The sequence below is a fragment of the Eleginops maclovinus genome, chromosome 23, assembly GCF_036324505.1.
Source record: "Eleginops maclovinus isolate JMC-PN-2008 ecotype Puerto Natales chromosome 23, JC_Emac_rtc_rv5, whole genome shotgun sequence".
NCBI classification, from domain to species: domain Eukaryota; kingdom Metazoa; phylum Chordata; class Actinopteri; order Perciformes; family Eleginopidae; genus Eleginops; species Eleginops maclovinus.
In genome coordinates, this window is record NC_086371.1 from 10,475,394 (window position 1) to 10,499,610 (window position 24,217).

The 24,217-nt window shown below is 40.0% G+C and overlaps 2 protein-coding genes across 6 annotated transcripts in view; one reads left to right on the plus strand and one right to left on the minus strand.

Moving 5' to 3' along the window:
- The window catches only part of f9a (coagulation factor IXa), a 112,019-nt gene that overhangs the window by 38,437 nt on the left and 49,365 nt on the right, over positions 1-24,217 (plus strand). The window lies entirely within an intron of this gene.
- The window catches only part of fgf13a (fibroblast growth factor 13a), an 82,157-nt gene that overhangs the window by 21,264 nt on the left and 36,676 nt on the right, over positions 1-24,217 (minus strand). For 2 of the 5 annotated variants that reach the window (XM_063876761.1, XM_063876760.1), the window contains exon 3: positions 21,466-21,633. The exons of 1 other annotated variant lie outside the window; for it this stretch is intronic. In XM_063876761.1, coding sequence (XP_063732831.1) covers positions 21,466-21,633 — 168 coding nt within the window. Of the gene's footprint in view, positions 1-1,038; positions 1,885-3,329; positions 3,673-21,465; positions 21,634-24,217 lie in introns of those variants that run through there. 2 more of the 5 variants (XM_063876764.1, XM_063876762.1) reach the window with 2 other exon arrangements.

Below are 24,217 nucleotides of genomic sequence, written 5' to 3' on the forward strand. Positions count from 1 at the left end.
GAATAGTTATGTTGTTGCATAAGCATGAACCCTAACCTCCAGGTGCATCATATACAGAACTGCTTGGAAATCAAGATGTTGGGTTGATAATGTTTGGAAGAAATCTCATATCCGACTGATGCCTGTCATATCCACACACGCATACAGAAACTGACACAACTAAGAAAAGGTGAGCTTTGGGCCTGAGTAGGATGTGATCAGTTTGGATTTGCAGCTGCGGTCACTTCTGCACTACATTGGTAAGGGGGTGGGTGCTTCAGGCGACAGAGACACATTTATGTCAATGCATTGATAGAAGGGTTTTAAGAGCTGCCCTGGACCTTGGCTCACATGTGCTCATAATACTTTTGTTATACTTTTATAAATGTATAGGTACTAAGCAATATACTTATAGTTAGCATTTTTGTTCTTGTACTATCTGCCGAAAATTATTTCAGTTGTACGCATCATCAACAAAGAACTTGGCCAAATGTGGAAATCTAACTTTCGAGCTGTTTGTGAGGTTAAATGCAAAACCTGCCTTATGTTTCAAATCTGTGAATGTGTATATTTTTTGAAGTTACAGTCTACCTAAAGGTAGCATGTTGAAATCTATTAATCCTTTTAGAGACTGATAATACAGAAATAAAATCACCTACGATTAATTTATTATGCAGTAAGATCTAACAGTGAGCAATGACCTGTAAGTGACCGTGAAGTCTTAAGTGATTTCCTAACTCGACTTAATAATACGTTTTGTATATATCTTGTCCGGTGTGGCCTGGATAAGCGGACAGTGAAGAATCAAGTTCGAGTTTAATATATCCCTCATCAGTGAGATGCCAAAGGTGACTTCTCTATGGACAAAATAAATAAACAGCCTCTTTTCTCCTTACAACTCTGACGGACTCATTCATCTTTAGAAATCTGCATAGGAATGGAGCAGTACTCGGTATAATCTCTGGAGTTTAGATTATTTTCAAAAAGTAATCGCACTCTACAGTAGATGAAGCTATAGTGATCCTGAGGATGATTGCCCGATGAAATTTCACAACAGACCTGGTCGTCTCCTTCGCCTCTTCTTGGAGCCAAAGAGTTTGACCCGGGAAAAAACGTTCAGTCGGCTGGGTTTCTCACAGCTTCCCTTGGCTTTACTGGGGCTGCTAACGCAGCGACAGGCATTATTCTTCTCCCGCTCCCTCGCCTGCCTTTTCTGCCTTATGAGGGAGCTGGCTATCGCCGCAGCCATGGCCAGTTTGGCTGCGGAAAAACTTCCGAAGAAGCGTGAAAATAATCACCCAGAAAACTGAATCCCGAAGGTAAACGTCCAGGCGCAACAACGAAGATTTGTCAAATAACAAAGAGTATGCCAAGTTGGCTATGGAGAGTAGACCAAACGATTAGTCCTAGTAGTGCGATAAAGCCTGTTAGATAATGTCCAAATGAATCACGTTTCCAGAATTTGGGCGTTATAAAGTCCGTTGCATCTCCCAGAGAAAAAAGTGAAACTTAACAAAAAATAAAATACTTTCACTATAGCACGTTGCATGTTCTCCCAACTGTATGTCCCTGCATCAGAACAAATATGCACAAACCCAGTCTCCGTAAGCGGTTTTGCATTAAACCACTTAACTACAATGCCGCGCACATGGTGCTCGGGTAGCAGACAGTGGTGAATGAAGCTCAGTGCACAGCCAAATGATGGAAACACCTGTTTGCAGACAGCAGGAATGTTTGCAGGGGTCCTGCTTTCTCTAATCCCTTACTGAAGCTGCTGCTGTCACAGACTTAACAGCGTGCTTTAGAAAAGGCAAAGCAGAGCATGTGAACGAATGGCTAAAGATCCATTTGTGTTTCTGATTAGGTTGAAGCGAGGCAATAGCAGCAGTCGCATCATTGTGGGTGCAGTATCCGAGCTCAGCGCAAAGCACAGACTCAGCTGCTCAGAGCATCCCACCGACAACCTGGAGAAGAGCAGTGGGCGAGGAGGGGGAGGGCAGGGAGTCTAACTAGTGAGATACACATCAGGCAATGTGTACGCTAAAGAAAATCTCCATACAGGCTGTCATATGGGGTAATTCATGTCACATATTCGGATAATGGGATGTATTCGTGGGGGCGGAGAGTGACAAAGAGGAGAAAGACAAGAGAAGAGAAAGAAATACCACACGTTTCGGTATTTTATTAAACTACGTTGGACATACAATAACAAAAAAGTGAAATACCTACTAATTCAGCTCGGTCCTAACGAATAAAAAAAACAACATATTTCTAACTTGTGCGAGGGCGAACGTCCACTCGTAGAGGAACTGCCAAAAATAAATTAAATAATAAAATGAAATGTGAATTATTAGCTAATGAAACTGCCCACTAGAGAGTGCAGATAAATGCAAGGGATTTGACAGCAGGTAACGTCATCAAACGTCAGCAGTGATGTTAACGCAAGATGAATAAAGTCGAATAAGCAGCGATTTATTATACATTACAGAAAATGCCTCTAACCCTAGGATTACACAGCATCATACATTCACACATAATTAATGTGATTTTTTTTTAGTATCTGAATACACGCTTATCCCAACTTTTTCTCCATTTTTTTTCTGTATTAGTTATTGTTATAATTATGAATTTAGGTCATAAGAATGCCCACGGAAAATCGTGCGTTCAACATAGTTTTAGTGAGAGTAACTCCACACCAAAGGTGATGTCCTCACATTGAGGGCTCTGTCATTTCCCCTCTTTGCAGGCAGGTTATATTGCTTGCAGACAGGCTGCTTGTATTTGTTTCTCAGCTCTGGAATTAGACCCTAACCAATGGTGCCATCTACAGTCCTTAATCAAAACTGCCGCATACTTTTTTCCATTTCCTCCGTTTAATAATATAGAGTAACACACCTCATTGTTTGCATTTGGACTTAAAAGATTGAATACAAATCGTACTATTATTAAGTGTGAACCTTTGCTAACATAGAAGTTAATACAACATAAAACGCTCTGAAACTAAACATCACACCTTTTTATATATAAACATAATACAGTTATGTGATCTTAAAAAATAGAAAATCTCCAAACAAACAGCGACAAAAATCCAGTGAAAAACAGCAGAGATGCTCAAACGCTGAAGGCAGCTCCCTTACAGCACCACGGAAAGCTCCAAGGCGGTGAACCAAGAAAGCCACAACTTATCAACAAAATGATGTCCCACTAAACTTCACTACAAACATAACTCAAAGCCATATACAATTTTTGAGTCAAAAAAGTGGAAAGCTGTGTCTTAAAAACACTCGATAATAAAAATAATTTAATAAAAAGTGAATAAAAACAGCATACACTTAAAAACAGCAGCCTACCTGAAACGGATTTTCTCAATGGAAAAGTCATGATTCTCTACAGCGAAGCCAAAGCGGTGACTCGGATAGAAGTCGTTGTGAAGTGGAAGCGAGTATAGTCTACATTCAGCAAAGTTCAAACCATTGTCAGACTGCTGTCAGAGGCGTAGTTGAAGAGAAAGTATCGAGGCGTGGCCATCAACAGGAAGATCATTACAGGACATTAGCGACATGCCATTATGACTTCTAAAATGCTCATTAAACATTCATCTGGAGGTCTTGTTGATCCGGCAAACACGGGCGTGTGTTCGCTGTGTTTCTGCGAACGGAGGGGCTGGATTGAAGGAAAGTGATCGAAAATGCAGGCTGAGATTGTACTTCCTTCTTGAGGGAGGGAAGACTTTGCTCTCATATTACAAAAAATGATGTAAAATGATCCGATAATGCCTTTGGCTAAACCGGTTATACAGGCCCGTCCACTTTGGACTGAAATATATATTGATGTACATTCAACCGAGACAACATGCATTAGGCAAAGTGTTTTTAACAAGGACAGACAGTTCCCTGTAGAGTCCGTTTTTTTTCTCTACAAATCACACAGTTATTGCTGAGACTGACCAAATATGGCATGAGGTTTGACAGTATCACGGCATGCATTACTGACAAAACACGGCATGAAAGTGTGGCCTCTGGTTTTGCAACAAGTACAGCTCGATTTCTTATTAGTCCCAAAAGGTATGGATTGAAATGTAAAGTCTATCTTTCATAAAAGTGATTACAGAGATAAAAGCGGAACTATTGATTTGCTCTATGTAAAGATGGACTAAATAATGAGCTCTGAGATAATAAAGCCTTAGTACATTTATTTATTATGCAGTCCACTGAGCATGAGTAGCTTTGACCACTAGATGGAGCTAGTAGACTGGCTATCTGGAGCAGCAGATTAACCCCAAAGGTTAAATCCGCCTAAAATCAAAACGCAATCATGTACCTCTTTACAAACAGCATCAGTACTTCCTAAATAATCTAAACTTAACTTACCAGCTGATTTTGATCTTGAAAAAACATCACTTTAACATTTCATAAAATCTAGTGCTAGTGCAATAATTTCCCTTTCTCATAGCACTCACAAAAAAGTGCAATATTAGCAGGTTACTACTATATATTTCCAAGGACACATACTGCACTACATCAAAGTGAACCAACACATTTATGAAGTCACTGCAAATAAATAAATATTTGATTCAGAGAATGACTGATAATGCAAGATGCTGACTATGAACATGTGGAATAAAGTAGTGAAACTACGATTATGAATAGCTTACAGGTCAATACCAATATATGGATTTGCAAGAGATGTGGCATAAATGACATGTAACATACCGCAGATTTTAAAGCATTTGTTTTCCTGTTATTGGCTTTCTCTATAATGGCATAGAGAAAATGTAGCCTTTGCTCCAATACAGTCTAAGAAAAGATTTGGCAAAGTTAATCAAGGTTAAACTGCGCATAATACAGTAATTCTACATTCATCACATACACGGGAAATGTGTCTACTTGAATGTGGTGTTTGAAGTTATTATCAGCAAGTCATACAAAACGTTACTGTAGCTATGTAATGCAAAACTGTACTATAGTTGTGATAGTGTGTAACTATGTAAATATAAGGTATATTTATTATGTTACATTTGAAAAATACATAGATCAATAAAAAAGCAAACTGAATGTGGGACTAACTTAGATATTAACGTATATCACATGTGTTGTATACTGTGAGTCCCTGTTAAATGTGACCTCTCCCACAGCAGCATAGCAATAGCTGTGGATGATGCTATAAAGTAGGGATGCAGTGCTCCTATCCTATAATACATGTTAGTACTTCACACAGGAAAAGGTGTATTAAGATCCTCTAAACAACCTTATTTACAGTGCAGTATACACTATCTCTGTGTGGTACTATCTGATATATCTAATTCTGCCAGGAGCAAACATAGACAGACTGAACACCAGAAGTAGAGCTTCTGTCATCCCACTACTGATAAACCTGGGCCATCACTCAAGCAGACACCGTGGCCCTACAGGAGGATGGTCGAGTTTATCACTGACAGTTAGGAGGACAGAAAACCGTATTGAGTCGAGCCGCATTGTACAACAGCGACGCTAATCAAATACCTAAGATAAAGCTAAAGAAGGTGCACATGTGTATAAGCCTGATAATGTCTGTTACACTGTCGCTGCTTTTCATAGCAGCAGCCAAACATTATGGAGGAGGTAAAATAAACAATAGCATACAATAGCGGGAAGTGGAACTGGTGAGATAAATACAGGAGAGACTTTTTATGTTTTAAATAGACGTGGTGTTGAAAGAAAAATGGTATGAATCATACGCTTTTGTTTCATCCTAAGTGCTGCAGTATCATTTGTTTTCAAACGTCTCTGAAGAATATATAGATCTAGTCCTCTTGTCTTTTTGCAATGTAAAACAGGACTATATTTGACTCATTTGAAGTGTACCACAGCCTTTTTAGTGTGATCAATTGCAAGTGAAAGTTGGCCGCTGATAAGTCTTAACCTATCAGATGAGTGAAAAGCCTCTGGTTTTATCAAAATGTAACGAAAGTTTCTGTCCCAACACTGACCTCTGTAACCTAAACCTGTATACAATGTGTTACAACAAGTCAAGCATGTAACACACAAGGACATTCATTAATACACACACGCACACGAAAGCTCTCTCTGTGTCTTTGTGTTTTTCTGCTTGGTGTAGCAATGTGCCATGGGCAAATTAATTACTGTCGTGTCCCAAAGTTAAGGTAGCTTCTTGGGGGACAATTCACTGTACTGAACTCTCACACATACAGGTTGACAAAATAATTAAGAATAGCTAAAAGCATACACTTCGGTAAGTGTCCCTCAGCAATCATGTGTGCAATGTGTACAATGAACTCTGATTGTATCATGAAAGTAGTGTCCAAACCTAGCCAGATAATGTACTCACTTTACTGCTAGCAGATGCGTTTAAGAGAATGAGCAGTGAAGAGGTGTTTTTTCAGTCCAAAATACGGAATTAGAAAAGACTTGCAGGGGGTTTTTAATCAAAAAACTGTTAAACATAGTCATATGAAAAGTGCCATTCAGGCTGCACACACACCTGACTTCACAGACCCAGAAGGTCCCTGCACCGTTCTGCTCTCGCCCTCTCTGTCCACCAGGGAGCAGAGCTCTAAAGTAAAAGCGGAGAAATGCCTGGGAGCTGCCAAGGTTGAGCACTGTGTTGACCTCCGCATTATTAAATATAACCAAACGATTAAAGCTTTCTCCTCTTATTAATAACCCGAGGCTGTCATGATAACACCAAGGGTTTAATGAACATTTAAATTCACAGAGAAAAGTGCCTTCAAGGGCAAACACTGCATAAATGGGGAGGTTAACCTTGCTCCTGGAGTCTAATAGAGGGCAAAGTTGCATACTATGATTGTGCCACTGATTATATCAAGATATTAACTGTCCAAGTAAATGAATATCTTAACATATCATTGGAAAATGCAATGGCAGGATTTTGAGTTGAACCTCTTGGTACAGAGTGTGGGGATAAAGTGAAATAGGACCAGGGGGAAAAATAAAAAGATCTCTGATAAGCTCAAAGTGTTAATGCTTTATTCAGCCCTCTGGCAGCTTTCTGCTGGCTGTCTGCTCTTTGTGCGTGCACTGGTACAGTAAATCCACTACAACAGCAGCTCCCAGCATGCTAGGCCACCAGCGCCATAGTGATACCACTGGTTACCATGGAGACTGCACACACGTAAGAGGGTGTGTGTGTGTGAGAGATAGAGGGAGGGAGAGAGAGAGTGTGCACGCTGAGAATGGGGGTTGGCTAATGCATAGCAAGAAACCATAACTCAAGGTTCCAGTAGAGGAGGGGGCTAGGGTACAGTCATGGCCGACTGCCTGCCAGACTAGTGGCAATGATTGTGTGATCCATCCCCCACAAAGGGCTGTGTTCAGGGAAAGGAAGCAGGGAGTCAGTAGGCTAAAACTGAAATCCACTAGTCCTATTATTTTCCTAGCACACAAGCATGATCTTCACCTGTGTGGACAAACTCTGCCAAAAGGTGCCAAAAACTGTAGCTTTGTTGCAAACCATTAGTGAGGAATAATTACAGGTCTTTTGTCAATGCTGGAACGGATACACTGTAGAAACCATCGGTCGTTCACTGTGCTTTATTATTATGTGTCTAAAGTACCAGAACGTTACATTTTTTAACAATGTGAATCATATTTTTAGTTGCATTAAAAATAACATAAAACACATAGGCTGTACTTTTCAAACGTTAACACTGTATTGATGATACCTGAGCTGTGTGCCAGCCCGTTCCTCGTTAAAACACTAGCATCTCAATCTCACTTTAAAACAGGGAAAATAATTAGGAGCAGAAAAACACAATGCCTGGAAATTTCTATTCAACCTCTCACCTCTTGTCTAACAACTGGCTTCAAAGTAGTACTGATCAGCACTGCCATATTTCCTCTCACACAGCGAGAATAACGGTAGATATTTTTACCCAAGAGAAAGGAACACAATTCTATTTTCTACATCAATAAAAGATAAATATGGCACTGGAAAATGTGTTGAGCCTCTGCCAGACATTTTGTATCTGTCTTTTTGATAATGATACAAATAGATGAGGATGTGCACTGTTAAAAATGATCATCCATTAGATTTTTATTTCCAATTTGGATCTTCACTGCATAACGGAAGAGTCAAGAGTTCTTCATGTGGAAGAAGAGGAGGTTCATCATCTCAGAAATTGACATTTCAATTGATCTTCATTCATGCATGCCTGGACCAGTTGCACAATATGGGATTAGATATTCATGAAGTTCTTTCATTATGTAAATATCACATTTTGCCACTATAAGAATAACTTAATAAATATATCATTTTGGGATTATAATTGGTCAGTGAAATTGAGGACATTAAAAACCAGAGGTCTTTGCTTTTGTAACTGTAACATTGACATTATACAGGCTTTACTCTGTAATTGTATTAAAATGTTAATATCCCAGTCCTTCTCAACCTGTATTGTCACTTAACAACATGTATCTGTTTGGGAGTAGACCTTAAAAGCTTTTCTTTTTGGTATACTTTGAAATCAGTGTATAAAATACTGCAAATACACAAATGAATACCTTTACACAGGCTTGGCTTTATATAATCTCTCACTCCTTGATTTAACTTCATTTGAATAATTGAGCTGGGATCTATGCTGTGGGGCTTTCACATGCTGTTGCGTTTGCATTCTTTGTGTCTGTATGTGCGTGTGCGTGCGTGCGTGTGTGTGTGTGTGTGTGTGTGTGTGTGTGGAGAAATCTCAATCAGAGGCGCCAAACGGTGTGTGAAATGGCCAGAGTTCAGACAGCAGCGTGCAGGGAATGACTAATGCTGTACCAGCGATCTGCTCTCATTACCCCCGACACAAGATTGTAAAACTACAGGCAACAGAGGCTCCCTATTCCTCTTGTCCTCAAACTAGCTAGAAAAAATGTAGATGGTTGGCGATACGTTTACTAAAAAGCTTTAGGTCATAGACCCTGAGACTAATTATTTCTGATAATAACAGAGTCTGGCATGTCCTCTTTGTTTCTTTGGTGTCCTGAGCAGGAATATGATAAGGAGTCAGGTTTATTATACACTCAGGATCAGTTATGAAACATCAATGGGCTGATGTCAGCCGGCCATGATTTTGTTAAGGCTGCTAATTGAAATATAATATCTGTGTGTACATGGACAAAATGTGTGTGGATTTTACCACCGACTGCAGGACCCAGCAGTTATCAGGTCCCCTGGGGGATTGTGGGTAAATCATAGCCAATGTTGTTGCAAGCCAGATGAACAAGTCCCTGTGACTGATCGCTGTGTATGGAGACACAGACAGGTTGAATGCTTTACAGCAGCAGAGAACTACAGCAACATTGTGAGTTTGATTCAATGAACAAGTCTCAGCTCGGTTTACAGGGAACATATAATGTAATTTTGTACATCCACTGTACAAAATCTGATTGGTACATCTAAGGCCTGTTTCTGGGTTAGCGACCCTAAGGACACATTACTTTTCAATCAGTTAGCTGAAGTAGTGCATGGGAAGATAAGATCATTAAACCATGATGTATGCACCCTGGCACTTTTGTATGTAGATAATTCAACAAGCACACATCGATACATGAATAAAACCCACACATGCACACACAGGGAGCCAGCCATTAAAATCTAATAGAAGTCTCTAAATGGCTGTTATCAGAACAACATCCAGTATCTATCATTGCCAGCATCACAACAGGAGGTAGCCGGAGGAGGGAATCAAGTGTGGGGGAGGCTCCCTTGCCAAAATGGATGACTGAGCAGCTAACATGTGTGAATCATACATGGTAAGTCAATGGAGGCCCTTTGGCAATATCCATCACAGTGGGAAAGCTACAGAGAGGAGCTCAGAGACCATAATCGACAAAATCACTTTTATTTTCTTTCAAGTTATCCCTCCTCCATTAGGCAGAACACACTCAGGAAATAGGCTCCCATCACACTGAAGAGGGACATCTGGTATCAAAGAGAAATCAAGCCAGTGAGCAGGCGCCAAAAGAAAAAAAAGCACAGACTTTCTGAAAGTTTGTATTAATAACTCCATGCTAATTTTACCCCGTCTAGCTAGAGCCGTCTTAGTCCCAGAATACAGTAAGTGAAGTGATGTTGTCCTACATATCCCTTCCAGACTGACACATCAAGGAAGGGAATGGAGTGAGATTAAAGGCATCATCTCAGACACCAGCTGGCTTAAACTGTCTGCTTACTGATGGAGACACAAAGGAAAGCTCGGAGACTGGCTCGAGAGCGCAAGGTCATGCTTCATCATTTTTTAAGAGTTGCTAACTTAGGACATATTGTTCTCGTAGGTGATGGACACTACTTCACAAGGATTATGAAAGTGGAAACGGTGCTATTCTTGAAACTAAAACTGTAGCTAACATGATGTTTTGATTTAGAAGTGGCAAGTAAAGGTTTCTTAAAGGAGACGAAAAAAATGTCCTTCTTGTGCTCACTTGGTGACAAGGAAAGCTGACTGCTGTATATATGTTTGTCATCTCTTTTATCCAGATATTTGCATCAAACCATCATCTTGTCTATTAACAAGGTCCATGTCCTCGAATAACCCTGTTACGTCCCATGTCTGGCCTCAAGAATAACTGAACATTATGCAACGAGGTCAAATGTGCAGTTCAGCGAATTGGGTGTGAACATTAATGAAGCTCATTTAGTCCGGCAACAGAATCTTTATTTCCCCTGCCACTGTTGCATTTCCTTAAGGAAGTTATTGCGAGATGTATTCCCCTGATCTAAAACACAGCAAAGTAGCATGTTAAGCGTTCTTTAAAGTGAATGCGCGGTGAATGGTTGCATATGGGTTCTATCTCTGGTACTACACTTAAGTTTAAAATAATTATGATTACAAAAAGACCATAATTTGTTGAAGCATGTCGTTGTGAATGCATGGTTTGGATTGGCATGGATCATATCAGTGTACTTAAAAGCCCAAAGTGTTAGGCGGAACAAATTGGCTAAGCTGGAAATTACACGACAGGAGACATGACTCAACTTATGGGAGTGGGTGGGTAAATAGGTCATGTTCCCTACCCAACACGGAGTATTCCACTTTTCACTTTCAGTCCCTGTGCATGCGAGTAAAGTCAGAACACAGAGAAATCAATGGAAACATAATGACAATGGATGGTAGTGGACCTGTGTTCGAAATTGAACAGGTGGGAGGAGCTGAGCAGAGCTGAAACAGTGGAGAACCCTGCGAGGTATGAAGTAGGCCAAAACACAGCAGTAAAGCCGTAATGGCTCTCTGTGCGCTGTAATAGGCACATCATGTGAAAAGCAACACAGAGTAGATGCTACACAGAGTAGCATTGAACTTGTAAATCGTAATGAAGCCTGCAATCATAACACAATGTTATTTAATCCCTTTGCGGACATTACGTCATGCCAAGAAATTAGCACCCGCCAGCAGCCAAGGGCTTGTTAACTATCCCGCTAACTACAGAAGTGTGTCCTGGACTACACTGTTTTAATGACTTCTTATACTATAATAAAACTTCTGAATACCAAAACTAAACTCTTTGTTTCTCTGGCCTAGTCCATTTCTTTCATTGTCATAGGCTTCACAGATATTAACATGTTCAAAAGAAGCTTGAAAATTAGCATCAACAGTGTATTTTTGCTCTAAATCATAGTTCTACAAAATTGTACCATACTGTCAATATGTACTGAAGGTACATGATCAATTCATTTGCATATTATTTTCTTGATCTGTAAAATATCAGGCAGAAACCCAAATATATTTAGTTTAATATGAAATTAAAGTTCTCCATATTAGAAAGGGCGAAAATTGTTAACTTCCATTTTAATTTTTGCATAGAAATATCAGTTATTATCATAAAAGTAGGACATTTTATTGCGGCTCTAATGTAAGATTTGTATACCCATTCAGCTCTGTGTAAACAAGTGTCATGAACCAAGAAAAGTTACAGGAAATTACAAAAAACTGAAACATGTATTTTTGGTGAAAACTTGTTTGAGTGCTGCATTCAAGTGCAGGTTCTCATCTGAAAGTACAGTCTGGTGGGAGCAATTTTATATTCCTGAGCTACAGTATGTTGTTGAAAATCAAGTAAGTAGTATACACATTGCAAAAGTATGTCAATAAATGTAATGTAAATGATTGTAAAAGTTGTTTTAAAAAGCACTTAATTCAGATTTTTCTTTTACAAAAATGGGCTTACAGTGTGTACAGCTCCCACTGTTGTCAGCTGGGTTCTTAAATTAGTAATTTGACAGTGTCAAAGCAGCACCAGCCTCTTATATTTCTTCTTCTTTTTGAGATGGACTCATCTGTCTGCAATATTCAAGCATTCTCCAGTCCTGCTGTCTTTATGAACTCATCAAAAAGGATGAAGAAGGATCCAAAAAGTCCAAAGGCAGCACAACTGAGTCTTTGCTGCACTGCGTTCTGTGAATGCAATGTGTGCATTTTGTGTGGTGCAATCCTTGTGACATATTGACCAAATTCAGTTTTACACTTTCGTTGTGACTAGATTTGTGCAGGTGTTGCATAACAACATGTTGACTGGTTGTCTGAACTTCAAAGGGTGGGTTGATGTCAATGAAGGCCTAATCTGTAGCTGTGTAGGTGTATATGTCAAACTGGACAACTTGAAGGTTCTTAATTGCTGCTGCTTGTTTAGCTTTGATACAACCATGGGGACATCTCAAGCAACACCTGTAAGATCTGCATTTTTGTTCCTGCTCGTCTTACAATTAAATTCAAAATGAATCTAACTACTGTAAATGTGAATACCTGCTCTGATAGCAGGCCCAAGAACAGACACATTTTACAGTCATTTTAGTTTGTTAATTGAGACGGATGAAGAGAAAAGACCACAACATAATACAGATACTCTAACTAGGTCCAGTTTGTTCTTTGAATGACCGTTAAGGGAGTAATACCACGATGTCCCTCATTCTCTCCGGGTGCTACCCTCTATCAGGCCCTATGGCTGGATCGACCCATGTTGCGTGCAGTGAGTGAGAGGTCATGCTTTTACTTGATTGAGTGACAGCAATGAACCTTCTGCTACCAATTGAAGGATCAGTGCAAATGGCTGGAGTCCATATCACATTACTTAGACCAAGTTCCCCAAGTAGCACAGCTGCTGCGGCATTTGTCTGTGAAGCTCTGTCTGTTTACAAAAGTAGCCGCAAACATGTAAAGATATAGAACAGGTTTGTCTCAGTACTGGATGGATCTGATTTTCTTAATGATTGAAGAAAAATTAACCATCCTTGAATGTCTGGGCATGACCTGTGACACAGACCATTCAGGGTCAATGTGTGTGTATTTGCAATTGAGGGGATAACATGTTGAGATTAACATATTAACCCATGCTTTGGCAGGCGGAGGACAGGGATTAGAGAAACTGCATGACACTGGCCTGTAGTGGGGATGTTTACGTGTGATCATCTGTACAGCTGAAAGACTGCATCCCTGACTGCCTGATTGCTTCACATTACATCATACTGAACATGCATCTGAGGCCTGCAACATCCTACACACACACACACACCAACAGAGCAGAGCCACCCTCAGTATTTTCATTAGTATATTGAGGCCCACATCATTTGCTCACATGTGTAGTTTACTTTTTTTAATTGACATTGTAGCACTTTGACCTTTTCGTGAACTTTTGAAGACATGAATTTGTAACTGTTTTAGAAAAACGGATAAGAGAAAATGTAAGAGAGAATATGAGAGAAGAAGAAATATGAGAGGAAGAGAAAACATAGAGATAGAGACGGAGAGAGAGAGAGAGAGGAGCTGCGCGACAGCTGTAAGTGTATGCTGACCGGGCCGGATGAGATGTGCAGTGTCTAATTATCTCTCCAGCCAGTGGATTAGCGAGCTAACACTAATGGCTGTCATAAGGCCGTAGGTCCACAGAACGCACGCATACACATACAAAGATCAGAAATGTGGACTAGAAATGCGAGTGCTACCAGATAATTCTCCGCAAATACAAAGCATAAGTAGATATGCTGGTTTTTTTACAGTATTCTACTTAAAATTAAGAGGCTTGTTCTCATTTGATGCTCAATGAGATAACAGCAGAAGGCGCTGAGGACAGGAGAGAGCTTCTGGGAGGACATTTGGCAGAGGGGTCCAAGGGGATGGCTGAGTAGAACTGTGTCATCTGTTCTTATTGCTGCAATTTTATGCTAGAATGCATGTGTGTTTTTATGTGAGCCTGCATCCTGCCGTGTCTCACCGGCACCTGACAGCTGTGGTTCACCTCACGTGCCACACCTCCATGTTTATTCAGTCTTTTGCCCCAGCCTGTGCTGCTTGGTCGCTCGTATGCTTGCTGTAAAATTAGATTTGGGTCCGTGATAATGACTCACAGGCATCATGTTCACAGAATACTGATGTTAGACAACCGATTCAGGGTCTAGTGTGAACGAGGAGAAGGAACACGCTGTACAGCGCTGGAGCAAAACACTCTGTTTGATGGAAGTGAAAGGAACGTGGTACATGCCAATTAACTAACTCACATCAAGACTCTTTCACAAACACCTGCAGAGGGTAAAGGAGGAGCACTGTACACTTTAGTGGACAGAAACACCAGCTGAAGGGAGTTTATGAAAGGGGTGGATTGCCAACTGCGGAAGCAAGAGAGCCCTCTGACAGTTGAAATATTCTCATTTCATTAACATTATGCATTATTAAAACATAACCCATCTATTGTTCTGGCACACACATTTAGAATGACCTTGAGGAATTGCAGTGGGCTCCTAATTATGTTGGGAATATGATATGAAAGATTGCTTTACATGAAAGTATTATCACACGCAAGTGTTCTCTTTAAATATTAGCTTTTCCTATTTGGTATATATCTTTTCAGACATCTATTTCATGTGCAAATCCTTCATTTGAGTGAGATCAAGAGGGCTATCCATAGACCTGCCTATATTACTGTACGAGACAATTATTCTGGCACGTAGATGTACAAAGCTGTGGTAAGGTTTAAGCAACACTCAAGAATAAGTGCGGAATAACAATGAAAAAGCGATTATAATACATCATTGTTAAAAAATATAGAAAGTTGCTTCCCTGTTTGTTTTTTACAGTAGCTGCTCTTGCAAAGTTGGGAAAAAGATTGCAAAGCAACACAAATCACTGAGCTGGTATTAAATTGACTAAGGCAACTGTGGAATGAACTGGACACTTTCCAGATATTTAACCACTGTTGAGAAAGACGAAAACAAACAATCTGAGACTCTATTGCAGCTCATAGAAAAACAAACAAGAAGAGTATGGGGAGAGAAGACCCAAAAACTGCCTGGCTTGCATAGCTTAAAAGGAATGGTTTTATAAGTGTGATCCAATCTCCTTCTTAAATAAAGGTTTACCTGACCAACTTTCCTCTAACATATGGTAATATGTGGAGGACATAAACACTTTTCTGACCTTTAATTTGGGATTTACCATGCTCCCTGGAAGTGCCAAGACCTCTCGAGGCTGTCAGGCAACATGATGGGAGAAATTGGGTGTCTGTATGAATCCAAGCCAACGTCAGCTATGGCCAGCAGGCACATTACTCTGTCCCCTCTGAGATAACACATCCAAGGTCTTTACATAACCATGCCAGCACCCAAGATGACCCACACTGTCTGTTTGTGTCAGACCAAACTAGCCTGTTCTCCTAAACTCTCTCCTAAACTCCGATAATGCGCTGTCATGTGGTGACTCCTGCGCGGAAATGAGGAAGTTTACAGAACTTGTAAGGTCTTCAATAAGGTCAAGGAAACAGAATAGTGTTTGTTATTTAAGGTTCAGTCATTGAGTTATATTGATGGTTCATTTTAAATTTTACACTCTTTTACAGTTTCAATAGTGATCACATTGATTTCTGACATTCAGGAAGTTTGTTGACTTGTTTTCAGCAATACAGGGTTTTTACATCTATACTGTACATTCGATCTACAAAACAAAGAATAACAAATAGTTTGAAGATGCTATATCTACACACAGGAGCTTTGTGAGATGATCATCAGATAAGATAATCTTCTCAATTATAAAATAAATTGTTGGTCATTCACGTTTTTTGGTAAAGTTGACCATACACTCAGAAACAACTTGTGAAGACTTTCAGATCACGACCCACTCTGCTAGCTTTTGAAGAAATGATTAATAGTGTGACATTAAAATGGACAAAGACGTCTGGTCCACTCATTAATCAAAGTATGAGCTGCTTAGTGCGGGGAGGATGTTGTAGCTGATGGCTGAAGATAACAGAAGGTCAAAGGAAGCAGAAAAGACAATTGAAACTTTCTCTCAGAAGGAGCTGTTGCAATGGAGAGTATATACAAATAGCCAAATACATAACATCTTGTGCTATTTAAAACTGGATTTAGTATGTGTTGATGTTGAATATATTTCATATGAAATGTATTTATTCTCCCAGTAAGTGACTCTATTTTGTGTGTTTCTGTAATTGCTATCCTGGCAGCTGTCTAACACTTAGCTAGGCTCCCATTAATGTGATGCTGACTCGGCAGTATGCCTCATTGCCTCAGTTAAATAGCTTAACGCTTGTTCACTCTGGGGAAAACATACACACTTGCTTGTGTCACAGTTACTATACCTTGACTACTCTACCAGTTGATTTTATTTAGCTCATATTAAGAGCTGACCTGTATCTAACAGGAATTCTAATTAATAAAACTATAAAGAACACATTATGTCCATGAATGACTTAACATGGGGCTTTTTAGGTCAATCTGTGGGAAGGTTTGTCAGATCTGAGTCAGGCAAGAGTGACGGGAAGATGGGAATCTGCGAATGTAGACAAGGAGAATAAATACACATGCTGGATTTGGCATAATGGTGGTGTCATATATATAAAAAAACTGCATTATGGTAATGAACTTGTATCTTCAAGATGCAAGATTCATGTTTCAATTTCTTTCAATCTGTATTGCCATTTTCAAAAATATACAATGCAAGCTATCAAAAAAAAAAATTCTCACAACAAACTGAATCAATGTATTCTATGGAGAGAGAAAAGTCCCGGGTCGGTTTGGTTGTTGCTGAGCCTCCATAAGGAGAGGACCAGGGAGGCGAAGGCGATACAAGAGAAATGAAAATTAAATAGACAATGATGGAATGTAATAGGCCTGGCCACTTTACTCTGCTTCACTTCTCCCCTGGTCTCCAGAGTCGTTTCTCATTAATGTTGTCATAAACACCCACTCCTGCTGTGTGTTTATGTATTTAGTTTAAGCCCTAGAGAAGATACAAAATTAACACTTTGTCTGCAGTTCTGCCTAAATCTGAGCAAATTAGTATTTAAAGATGGTGTTCTTGTTTGTAATACATGAACAGAACAAAGCACCCTTTTATATTTAACATCGGTTAACGATTACATTTCTGCTTCAGAGAGGCTAACATGTAGTATTTCGCAAAGTAAACTAGGCTTATGAAACAAAACTCCTACATACACGTGGGATATTTCGATTTTAAAAAATGGACTTACTGTGACTTTCTTTCTTGCTCTTTGATCAGCTGTTAAAATTAATAAAACGTTTTCAATCAATCTGGTTAAGATTAGATGCTCATGCTAAAACTTAGCCTCAGTTTTATGCCCCCACAGAGGTCAGGTAAGCCAAGCAGAACCTATAGTGCTGATGTGACATTGACACTCCCCCTCCCAGCCTTCTCTCTCCAGGCACCAAATCACATTATCATGCATATTATTTATTCATGCATAGTCTATTTATGTATTGACTTAGGCAAACAGAGTTGTTGCTTTCATGCAGAAAGACTGCAGAGGAAAGAACGAAAAATTAAACAAGCTGTTATTGGAGCGTGAGTGCATCCTGAGGCGGCATGTTTGTCTCTTGTCAACATTGCAGGATTGCGCAGGACTCGGTGAGACTCAGCGATGGGATGTGACATCGGCCCCACAAAATGTAATTGTGCTGTGTCAACTTTGTACTAAATCACCTCCGTGCTATTTTGCATTAATGGTGGGAAATGGATGGAGCTACTTTTCATTCCCCAGGCTCTTCTGCTTACATTGCCTTGACTGAGTGGGCAGCAAATGAGTGAATGTGTCAATAAGACTGAATAATATAGTGGACTAAATCCAGAGGAAAACAGGCTGGACTTCAATCTTTCTACAAACTGACATAACACAGTACTGATTTCCTTACTTGCTTTATATTTAGGAGTTGTAGCCTATATTTCACAGTTGGTTATAACAAAACAAACCAATCAAAACATTGGAAAGATACCGCTTTTCAAACAAAGCTTTATGTTGGCCTGGTTAGACTTTTCTAGTTTAACCACTCCTCAAAATGTACAGGCATTTCCCTGCCGTGGGACTGCACTGTTAAAACTCAGATAATGAATCATACATGAATGCATGTATAACAAAGTATGTTTCGGCTAAAAAAGGTGGTTGCTAACATTAATATACTAAAGAATGAACAACATAAGGGGAAAGTGGCACAGTTAAGCAAGTTTGTAGTTCCTTAAAGATAAAGTGAAATTAACATGAACTAAAGGCTGCCTGGAGGGTTGGACTTCAATTGATAGTGTGGTCTACCAAAAGGTCAGCAGTGATGTGAAATATATGTGAGAGGATAAAACATGCCATAGCACCGGTGTGGGACTTTAACGGTTAGGTTCACAATTGCTAAAACAATATTTAAGTGTCCATATGGCCTTTAAAATAATGAGCTTCCACTGTACTGTAAGTTATGGGGGCCTAACCCACTGGCCTTGTTCTGTGCAACTATGTACTGTATTAATTTAATCCCATCGTTAAGTTTTAGTCTTTTTAGTTAAAAGATTAACCCCTTTTTGCCGCTAAACTTCAATTACAGCTCATCCTGGAAACACAAGAGTCCTCTTGTGTATTGCCTCTATGTCAGGAAAGTAAATATTTGTAATTAACTGAGTATTTCAATTGTTAGGCAAGAAATGGACAATACTGAATAATTCAAATGGAAAAACGCATATACTTTGCATTAATCTTACTCCAATGAAACATAAGATACTGCTCACACCATGTATTGTTAAGATCTCTATATGAATATCTAGATGTCTGTGTTTATAGTTTCAGGCTATGCCATAGATACACAAAGTCTTGCAGTCGTCTAAATTATGGATGGAATATTTACACAGATCGGTCCCCTCAGGCACCAGCTTTTGTTGTTGCTGTGAGAGAGAAAAGATAAAGACACAGAAGTAGAGGAAACAGGAGAGAATTTGAGAATGAAGAGGAGTCGAGAGCTGGTGACACAGATCGAGCCAAAGAGCGTGTCAGAGGATGTCGAGATAGACAACACACTTTCTGATTGACAACCAGCAGCAAACGCAGACCTGGGGGTGGAGGAGACAAATCCAGTCTATCTGTGTTCTTACGCTCCCTGTAGCTCTGCAGATGAGCTGATATGATTTGAACTCATCCTCTGAGGTGCCCCACTCTAAGCCTGTGTGCTGCTGATGTGTTGTTCCGTCATGTACGTCTAACCTGACCAATATCTCTGTCTTTGTATGAGCCGTCCTGGGATGTGCGACTCAGAGGAAATGATACTGCAAATAACTCTGTCTTAATGTTTGGACCTTTCAGAGCACTTGTCACTGTCAGCCACTCACCTACAGCAGACACAATCCGGCAACTGAAGGAATACTTCACCAAATCGTTTACCATTTGTATATCAATTACTCATCGTTAACTTGAATTCTTAAAAGTTGTGTCCATATGTGCTGATTTAGTTTTGCTGTTATTTAATGCGGCCCAATTTACTTCAATTCATGAACACTTCTCTCAATGTATGTATCATTCAGGAAGTCAAAATGTTCTGTTCTCCAATCCAGTGTGACTTAGAAACTCAATATACACTAGAGCTAAGTGATCTCAAATCGGCATTTCATTACAAGGCTGACTTTTCAGCTCAGATCTTTCAAAACATAAAAGCTTTTTTTTAAAAATATGAAACAAATATGTCAACATCTAATGTCCTACAAAGTGTGTTTGTGTTTCTACACCCACTGGCAGCTCTGTATTGTTGGTTTTGTGTCTGTGTGCCAGGCTGCTCCACACATGGTTAAACGGTTTCCATCCGCATCATGCATCTACATTAATGACGTCCTCCTGAACAGATTACGTAACAGCTGTAGCCTCCCCTCCTTCCTTTGTAAATTCAGTCACGTCCAACTAGAGCTGCAGCCAAACTGAATAATACATTTCTATTTTTTTAGCAAGACTTTTGCTTGTACTCCACTTCTTTATCTCCCTCTCTCTTTTCCTCACAGGGATAAGTGCATGTGCTCAAGTCCTCCAGCGTGCACACAGACATCTATCAACAGGTTAACTGATGTCCACATTTAGCACCATCAATCACAGCCCTCTTTCAGATTCAACAGAAAACAGAGCAATACAATGCAGAAAACGTATCAAGAGCAAGATAATTCATATCTTACCTATCTGGAAGTCTGCAAAGGAAAGCAATTTCTACAATCTTAGCACTCTATTGAGGGGTAGATGATAAATGAGGCAGCCAGAGAGTCTGAGTGCCAGACAGTGCATGGTATGGAAGCATGCCTCGAGCACATAGGATATATATATATATTTATTTACTTTACTACATATTGTCATGCTGCTATAGGCACTATAAATGTAAATATAAGAGAGGGTGGGGTTAAAGGGGAACGAGGATGCAGTAGTTGGGATTTTTTAGGGAAGGAAGGAAGGAAGGAAGGAAAAGAAGGAAGCATGGGAGGGAGGAAGGAAGGAAGGAAGGAAGGTAGGTAGGTACGCTGCAGCCATCAAGACCATACAGGCAGAAGCAAAGGCAGCACAGGGAACAAGAGGGGAAGAAGGGGAATTGCTGATTGCAGTTTGTAGATCACTTATTTAGCAATGAATATGAAACATTTCAATCTCACATAGTCTTCAGGACAGGAAGATAAAAGAGCTTTGCCTTTTTTTGTTCGATGACGACAGTTGAAGTGAAAGCACATACTGAAATTGCCCAGTCATTGAACTCATTAAGGCAACAGCTGCCTCCATCTATTAGCCGTTTCGTTTGCACTCTGTTTTGGTCTGTGCTTTCGCCTCGGGGCGGCAATGACCGAGTTAATGGTTTGGGGTAGGGAGGGGCTACAGATGCTGTGCTCCTCACTCAGTCCAACATAAGAGGTATGCAGGCAGACACATGCACGCTCATACAATACACACACAGTGGAGATGCCCTCCAACAGGTACTACGTGGGCTAACACACCCTAAGCATTCAATCTTATACTAAATGCTCAAACACACACACTCACACACGCACTCATGCACATACACACACATGCTAGAAAGGGGCAGAAGCATACCAGATGCTCTCAAAAAATATGACAGGAATGAGTTAGTTTGAAGGGGTGGAGAACTATCAGTTCACATTGAATATGAGAGAGAGGGGAAAACAAGACAGGAGTGAGCAGGGGATACGAGGAGCATCAGCAAATCAACAAGGAGGGGTTGCGAACAAACCTTCGGGCTCTGAGCTCTCTTTGTGGATGGCTTGCTTCAGCGGGCAGCAGAAGATTTCGTGACACTTAGCACGAAAGGGGGACCCTTTACTCCTTATATCCGCAGAGTGGATGGAGTCCTGCCGTAACATAATGTACTCCTGGGTACCTGGGGCAGCGTCATCCTGGACTGCGGTGGTGCCATAACAGAATGAACTGGGGTTAGAAAGCTCACCACAACACAGAAACAAAACAAAACAACAGCAAAAACCACAGGGCAGAAACACAGGCAAATAAAAGTACATCACTATTAGCAACAGCAATAGCTTTTAATAACTGTAATTAGCTATTAGTGACAGAGAGAAGGAAAGGAGAGGGACAGAAGAGGATAAGAGAGAAAGATACATGCTCAAGAACACCAAGTTCACAAAATAACTCAAATTAAAGACAACCATAAACAGTGGGGGCTGCATTAAATAAATCCTTGGTCGCTGAAAGGGAAAAGTGATAAAATAACACAAAGAAGGAGGGAAAGGAAACACTTTGATGTTCAAAATCTTTGTTATGGCAGGCACAGAACATGAGCTGCTGCACTTTAATGTGGTGACTGTAGGGCCAGAGGACGAGCCAAAGGTTGTGGTATCGCAGGGCAGGCATGTAGTCTGCTACTGTGTGTATACCGATTCACTGAAACTGCAGTCATGTGGCTGTATAATGGGCCCCCTGTTCACCACATATCCATCGCATTAACTGTAAGAGTTGGCAAGCAGATGCAGAAGCACAAGCACAGGCCTCCAGGTCAGACTGGAGCGGCCATATCTGAAGTCATGCTTACTGTAAGCGACGTGGCTGTAACGAGAGCGTCTATGACATCACTCATCATGTTTGTCCATAGGCTCTCAGTACTGGGATGCTCTGAAAGCCCTCTGTTTCCGTCTGTGTGTATTGGATCTATTGCATCTGTCCTCTTCTGGCCACATTCCATGCTTGGCTTCAATCATTGACCCATTTTCTCTGTGTTGATGGATTACCTAAGAGCGAATCAACCCATATCAATTCTATTTTCTTTTCCTCGTGCTGAGTGCCATGCTTCTTTTTGACACATTTACTACTTAATGAAAATGACTAGAGAAGGCTCATAATCAGTAGCCACTACCCCCTACCCCACCCCCCTCCCTTTATGACAAGTGTGAGCAGCATAATTATTTTCGGTTTAAGGAAGACAGTGGCATCATGAATAGTGTTAAAGATTTACTCAGAGAACTGATGTCCAATTTTCACACACAGAGTTTGTTATGATGACTTGTTTTCCACTCTTCTCATGCTGTGATAATATCACAATCTTGTAGCGCATGTCCGTAACCTCAGCCAACTCTATTCAGAAAGCTAAAACAAGCTAAACCATGAATGGACTACAGTAGTGCCTAAGTTTCTACTCACCCAGTAAGAATACACTTTAGTACTAAATATAAACTCAAACATTATGTAGACAGACTCCCACGCACTGACTTCCATGAACTGTATTTTCACACTGACTGTCTTCTTTACAAGAAAGACCAAGAAGTACAAGTGTCTGCCTTTGTGTCTCAAACAAAAACAAAAACACATAAAAATAAAGAGAAACATGTTTATCGCAGGGACTTGGCGCCCATTAATATTGGTTTGAATGTCCTTTAAAGCACAGGTATCATTGTAAGATGGTGTACACTGTCACTATACAGAAAATGCCGTGTAGTTAGAATTTAAGGGCACAGTGATTACACTATTGACAGCAACATAACTTCAGTCTGTCAGCGCCTAATGAAATGTAGAGTAAATGTTTATGTTCAAACACACTTTTATTAATGAATGTAGAATTGATTTGACTACACTGCTCTATTGACAACTGAGTAATATTCAGACCTGCGTGGGTGCGATGTTTCCAGCAGTAAACAGCAACAGTACATTTCTGCTCTGTATTCATAAAACTGACACACTCTTACTGGAGTCATAAAGAGCCAGAAGCTTTTACTGCCAGAAATTGGCTGTATGTTTACTTTGAATCATAAAACACTTTTACACACAATTTTCCAGTGAACTGTTTTGCATTTGATTACAATATGCCAAATTGGTATATAGTATAGGGCGCAATTAAAAGGAGAGTGCAGAATAAAAATGATATAGAAAATAAATTAAATAAAGCGGAATGATCCCTGATAGTTCAACATGCATTAAGGATTTAAAACATGTTATTCTAGGCATATAACATGCATTCCTGAAATAAACACCGCAACAAAACGGGAGTATGCTTGCTTTGAAAACCCAATAAAGAATTGGAGACTTTAATTTACACTATACATAGCACTATTCAAGAGTCATTTAAACCTAGTTTGGCAGAGGTATGGATAAATCAACTAAAGATGGTCATCAATAAAGATGTTAAGAAGGCAGTAAAAAAGATAATACAATATTTAATAGGTTAATGTGGATTTTAAGAGGCAGCATACTGTGGTGGAAACTTCTGAAGCAATGGAGACGAAACTCAAAGAGACACGGGGAGAGCTGGAATGTTGATGGTAAACACTGAAGGTTTATTATGAAGTTAACGGCCGGAGAATTGACAAGACATTTGCTGCAGCCACGAGTTGACAGAGCGGTTGCCCGACCAATTCTGAAGATCTCTACTACAATACGAGGTTTTAACTATTTCCGAATGGACAATCAACATTCTTCAGTCGCAAGACTAAACAAATATGGACCCTACGACTAACTGAAACTATCGTTTAGGTCAATAG